Source organism: Adiantum capillus-veneris, chromosome 27, assembly GCF_014529385.1.
Source record: "Adiantum capillus-veneris isolate H3 chromosome 27, ASM1452938v2, whole genome shotgun sequence".
In the NCBI taxonomy this organism is placed as follows: Eukaryota; Viridiplantae; Streptophyta; class Polypodiopsida; order Polypodiales; family Pteridaceae; genus Adiantum; species Adiantum capillus-veneris.
This window is the reverse complement of record NC_140957.1, coordinates 42,778,713-42,784,325: the sequence shown is the minus strand read 5'-3', so window position 1 is coordinate 42,784,325 and position 5,613 is coordinate 42,778,713. Positions and strand designations below refer to the sequence as shown.

The 5,613-nt window shown below is 43.7% G+C and overlaps 1 protein-coding gene across 4 annotated transcripts in view; it reads left to right on the top strand.

Annotated features, from left to right (window-relative positions):
* LOC147421851 (O-fucosyltransferase 15-like) overlaps window positions 1–4,865 on the top strand; it is a 55,872-nt gene extending 51,007 nt beyond the window's left edge. For 3 of the 4 annotated variants that reach the window (XM_086503811.1, XM_086503809.1, XM_086503810.1), the window contains 5 exons: window positions 2,189–2,309; window positions 2,384–2,527; window positions 2,663–3,027; window positions 3,129–3,369; window positions 4,096–4,865. In XM_086503811.1, coding sequence (XP_086359937.1) covers window positions 2,189–2,309; window positions 2,384–2,527; window positions 2,663–3,027; window positions 3,129–3,369; window positions 4,096–4,413 — 1,189 coding nt within the window. In that variant the 3' untranslated portion in view covers window positions 4,414–4,865. Of the gene's footprint in view, window positions 1–2,188; window positions 2,310–2,383; window positions 2,528–2,662; window positions 3,028–3,128; window positions 3,370–4,095 lie in introns of those variants that run through there. The other variant, XM_086503812.1, reaches the window with a different exon arrangement.
* The last annotated feature ends 748 nt before the right edge of the window (window positions 4,866–5,613 follow it).

Here is a 5,613-nt window from a genome sequence, read left to right as displayed (position 1 = left end):
CTGGGTACAAAAATAAAATGAAGTAAAGTGAAAGATTGAACTAAAAGGCTGTCAGACTAAAATCATCATCATCATCATCAATGTCGGAGGATGCCCGGCATCGGGCGTTGTTCGATGCCCGAGAAAGTATTGCATCGGTCGTTGAAGAGCTTCGTCAATGTCCGCCTCTATAAATAGTCGTAGTGGGCGTCTTCCATATCGTGCTTGAATAGTCTTGATCCTTTGATGGAGCCTCCGTCGATGTCGTGGTCTTCCTCGTAGACGTGGGCGTCTAGCTCTCCCAAGCTCACTGGCTCTGTCCACTAATATACCTCTGGTATAAGTGGGCTTTGAAGTTTGTTGTGAAGCATGCTCATCTGGCTGCTGAGTCCCTGCTCTTAAGAAGCCAGTGATCTCCCTTTGTGAATGTCTCCCACTGCTTGGTCTCCTCAAGAGAGTCTCCCCGTGTCTACGTAGCTCTAGCTAAAACAACCCGAGGCATCTCTGATCTTGATACCTCATGACTCTAGCCAACGGTCCAAAGCCCTCTCTGAATAGATAGTGAAATCGACCCCGTATCTCATAGCATACCGGACAATGACAAATGTGACGTAAGTCTTATCTCTGGCTCTATATGACACAACTGCCATATCCTGGCTTCTATTGGTACTCTCCTAAATCTGCCAGTCTCAATCTCTAGCTGATGCGATGATGTGTGCATCTGACCAAGAGCACATCGTATTCCATAGGATAATGAGTGTCCATGTAGGCCGGTCTGATCACATATCCATCCTCTGTTAGTTGGAGAAGATGCTCTCTATAGAAAGCCATCTTCGTGCCCAACTCTTGTATCGGTTGTATCCATGTGCTTTTGGTATCTAGCTGAATCAAATCTTGACGTACGAGTCTAGTGATCTCTGTCCGTGTGAGAGAAAGGAAGGGTGCATCTAAGGAGTACTGGAATGGGGGCAATCTATCCATGCTAAAGCCATGTGATTGAAACCATGATGTCATCTGCCTATACCAGCATGCTGTGTCCCCTGTAGCGCTTGGTGTCGGGATGACTCAAGGGCTAGCCGAGCATATCTGTTCTGGGAAGGTCCCATAAATTATGCATGAAGAAAACCGATCTAGTAAGGGCCTCAACTTTGACTGTGGGGGGCAACCAGCTCCGCTCGAATAATCTCATGTGGCACTAAGGCCTTAGCCCAAATCAGCTGATAGATCATGGAGACTAGAGGCCTCTCCATGCATCTCCATCCATCAGTGCTACCAGATCTGCCATGGTGGTCCATTGAGGGTCCCCTTTTACATATGGCCAGGAGACGGTGAAGTATACAGATGCATATACCTACCTTGGGGTAGTCTTCAGTAGACCGGTGTTTTCATTGAGGAAAGCAGCAGAGACTAGATTGACGAGAGCTTATGCTGCCTTGGGAGGATTGGAGAAGGTGTTCGCAAGTTCAATTCCACGAACCTCGAACAAAGCTATGGCTTTTTGACACTCTAGTGGCATCAACTATGCTTTATGGGGTTCAGATTTGGACCCTTTGTGGTGTGGTGTTAAACACCATAACCTTGGTTTTCCCCAAGTTAACAGACAATCCACTATCGTGGGCAAACGTGTACGAAGTATCTAAATGACGCTGCAGCCTGCATCCCCTCCGGGGCGTCAGAAATCGACACAATATCATCAGCATATAACAATAGTGGGATCCATGTCCTTGCCAAGTGTGCTCCTCTATCACCATCCCTCTCAATGTAGTCAACAATCTCATCCACATACATGCCAAATAGTGTAGGAGATAGCGGGCAGCTCTGTTTCACCCCAATAGTGGAGTGAACCAAATCAGAAATCCCTTCTGGAGTGCGTATATGCCCCACTACTGACTTATATATATTATAGAGACATGATCCCCCAAATCAACTCTTTGGGTACCCCATCTCCTGCAAATCACGCATCAATTTAGCTTTGGGCGTGCTCGCGCGCGCGCGCACACACACACACACACACACACACACACACACACACACACACACACACACACACACACACACACACACACACACCCGCACACACACAGACAGGCAGGTAGGCAGGCAGGCAGGCAGGCAGGCACACACACACACACACACACACACAGAGAGAGAGAGAGAGAGAGAGAGAGAGAGAGAGAGAGAGAGGTGTGCTGGAATGAATGTTGCTCAGCCAATTTGGAGACATCTATCAGGAGAATTTTTTTATCGATATTTTGAAGTATGACATCAAAATTGTCAAGGAGCTTCCTAATGAATTGCAATCCCTTGACCTTGATGCGATAGGAAGCATTGTAAGTCATTGTCAAAGCAGCTAAACTTCTGTGCTTCTTGAACACTAGTTAATCTTTTCTTTTTCTACAATCAGGTATCGGATATGGATGTGCCAAAAGAGGCTAAACCGAGCTTTTTCATTAATTACATACTGCCAATACTTCTACGCAATCGTGTTGTGCACTTCTTTGGCTTTGGAAACCGATTATCTTTTGATCCAATACCCTTTGACTTGCAGGTAATTGAATATAAGCCCACCTTATGTTTGGCTTGGTTTGAATGGGACGTTTGATTCTTTTAGTGGGTTGATCATGACTGTAGTAAATTTTTCCTGGAAATGATTCTGAGCTTTTCCTTTGCTTATTTGGCGCAGAGACTTAGATGCAAATGCAACTTTTATGCATTAAAGTTTATTCCAAAGATTCAGAGAGCGGCCGGACTGCTGGTCAGAAGGATGCGTGAGCAAGACAAGAGATGGGGCCCTGAGATGACACAAGGTGAGGGTAGTAGCACCCTGGCTGTTGCTCAGTCAAAGGGGTTGCATATGCTGGTGGATGCAGAGAGCTTGAATCTTCAAGCAACTGGTGAAAAATATATAGGGCTGCATTTAAGGTTTGAGACAGATATGGTTGCTTACTCAATGTGTGAGTTTGGAGGAGGTGATGCTGAGCGAGAAGAACTAGAAGCGTATAGAGAAGTACATTTCCCGACATTGACAGATTATAAAAAGAACGGAAAGTATGATTGCCATCTTTTCTTTTACTGTCCATCTCTAGTGTTTTTATAAATTTGGCGTTCTGCTAGTGTCAGAGAATGGTGTTCCTTTGTTTGATTCATAGGTTGCTTTCGGCCTCACAGCTTAGAGAGGAAGGGAAGTGTCCCCTGACACCAGAAGAAGCTGTGCTGATGCTTGTGGCTCTCGGCTTCAAAAGAGGAACGCGCATCTTTTTGGCCGGAGCTCATATTTATGGTGGCCAATCTCGAATGGTTGCTTTGAGCTCTCTTTACCCAAATCTAGTCACCAAAGAGGACCTTCTATCTCCAAAGGAGCTGGAACCCTTCACTAACAAGTCTTCTCAAGTAAGCTCTTACGATTGGTCAATGTATTCCAACTGGAGGCCGTGGGGGGGTGGGGGTGCGTGGGTTCGCAGGCGGCTAGATATCTGGGTTCGCAGGCGGCTAGATATCTAAATATGATGGCATACTCTTTCTGATAGTCGTCATCATCAACATGGATAATAACAGGCATAACTAGAGGCCATAGTTGGAACCATATTCGTATGATTAGCTGAACCATACCTGTATGAAAAATAATATCATACTTGGCTATAATTGGCAAGAAAAATTTAAGCCAATGAGGTTGATGTGGGCACTAATATTCAGAGTAGCTTCAAGCCTTAAGTAAGGTGTGGAAAAGTTCCATGTATATATGGTGCAATGAGTGCTTACCTTGTAACATTGTTTGTGTTTTCTCAATAAAATTAGGGTCACTTATGTTTCGAGTACGAGGGTTGAAACATACTCCCATGCCCGTATATGTTTGCGATATGGAAACGTATGAAAAATTCTATGCTAGAGGCTGTGCGGGCCACGTATCTTGACATGATGAGGTTTTTTCTGGTGGTTGGCATCATGAATGGTCGTTTACACTGTCTACACTATTATTTGATTATGGGTTGGAGACTTAAAACAGAGTTAGAAAAGATAGGGTTTGATTCTGCTTGCTTTGTGCTCGTTGTGTGTGGCTCGATTTTTGATAACTGGCTGATTTGTCTTGCTTTGGCATTTGTATGTGACTACTGACAGCTAGCTGCATTGGACTTCATCGGCTGTGCGGCTGCAGACATTTTTGCAATGACCGATTCTGGAAGTCAGCTGGCTTCATTAGTTTCTGGTTATCGCATCTACTTTGGGGGTGGTCTTCTACCCACCATTAGACCAAATAAACGACGCCTTGCAGGTATTTTCTCACATAACATGACGATAGAGTGGGAAGATTTTGGTGAGAGAGTAAGAAAGACTGTGAAAGAAAGCAAGCGGATTCAAGTGCGTCCAGTAGCCAGAAGTGTATATCGACATCCGAGGTGTCCAGAATGTATGTGTAAGTCAAGTGAGGATTCTTAAGTCGGCAGCCGCTAATCCAATTTGCCATTATATCTCCCTCTAGAGTTACCAACTTGATTGCTCCACTCGGTGACATCCTCAATGACAATCAGTCGGTTCCCTTTCTTCTTGAACTTTGGAATGTGTTGTCATAGTGATTAGACTAGCACAAGGATGTAAGGCTGCATTGCGATAGGCCCCCAGAAAACTAGCCATTTTTTCTTCCTTCCCACAAATGGGTGAGGTGGCTCACATGCTCAAACAATTCTGTGCATTTTTTTTTTTCAAATCCTTTGATTTCTTTGCAGATGTATAAGAAGTGAAACTTAGAGAGGAAGGTATCCCTTTTTTCAATTCCCAAAACTATTTTTTTAAATTTTGAAAGAAAACCGAGCACGTGCAATGTACAAGTTAAAGAACAATCAGAGTCTATGTCAACTTGATCAATGTCTGAAGCTCTAGTTCTTGGTTGCTTCAAAGGCTTCATTTTTACATTTGACAAAATGCCATTGTAATTATTGATGCAAAATCTATGGTGGTTCAAAAATATATTGTTGCACATGCATGACAGCGAGGAGCGCTTAACATACTGAACAACCTAGCAAATGCCTCTCCAAAAGCAAGGACATATGGGAAATGTCCATTTTCCATGTCAATATGCTTGTAGTGCCGCAATTTCCTTTCGGTGGCTGAGATGGGTGGCACAATGGCCAATTTTTTTATTTTGGCTTTGCTAAGGGCCCATTAGGTATGTGGGTATGGCCAAACGGAAAGAGTTCTGGGAAAATACAGGCTAGCAACAAAATTGGTGTCCATCAATGCCATTCTCATTGTGATATGGAGAGTGTTTAGTTTTAATCATAATTAGCAGGGTATCCGTAGAGTTTTGAGGTTGAGCAAAAATACTCATTTTGAGCTTGTACATCTCGTAAGACCTTGCTCTGTGCATGGTTAAAAGTGAAGGGGCTTACCTCTGCGCTCTCTTGAAGTGGCTTGCCCTTTAAAACCCTCTTCAGAAGCACTAGAGGAATAATTTGAGGCTATCAAATAAGCTATCCTTAAGACACCACTTTTTGAAATGTGAGTTCAGGCGTCACTTGTTGTCATGTGATGAGAAACCTATTATATATATGAAGGTAGTTATTAGATGCACTAAATTCATTTGATCTAGCAAGGATATCAAGCATTCTACAACATTAAAATGAAAGGGAACTCAAGTTA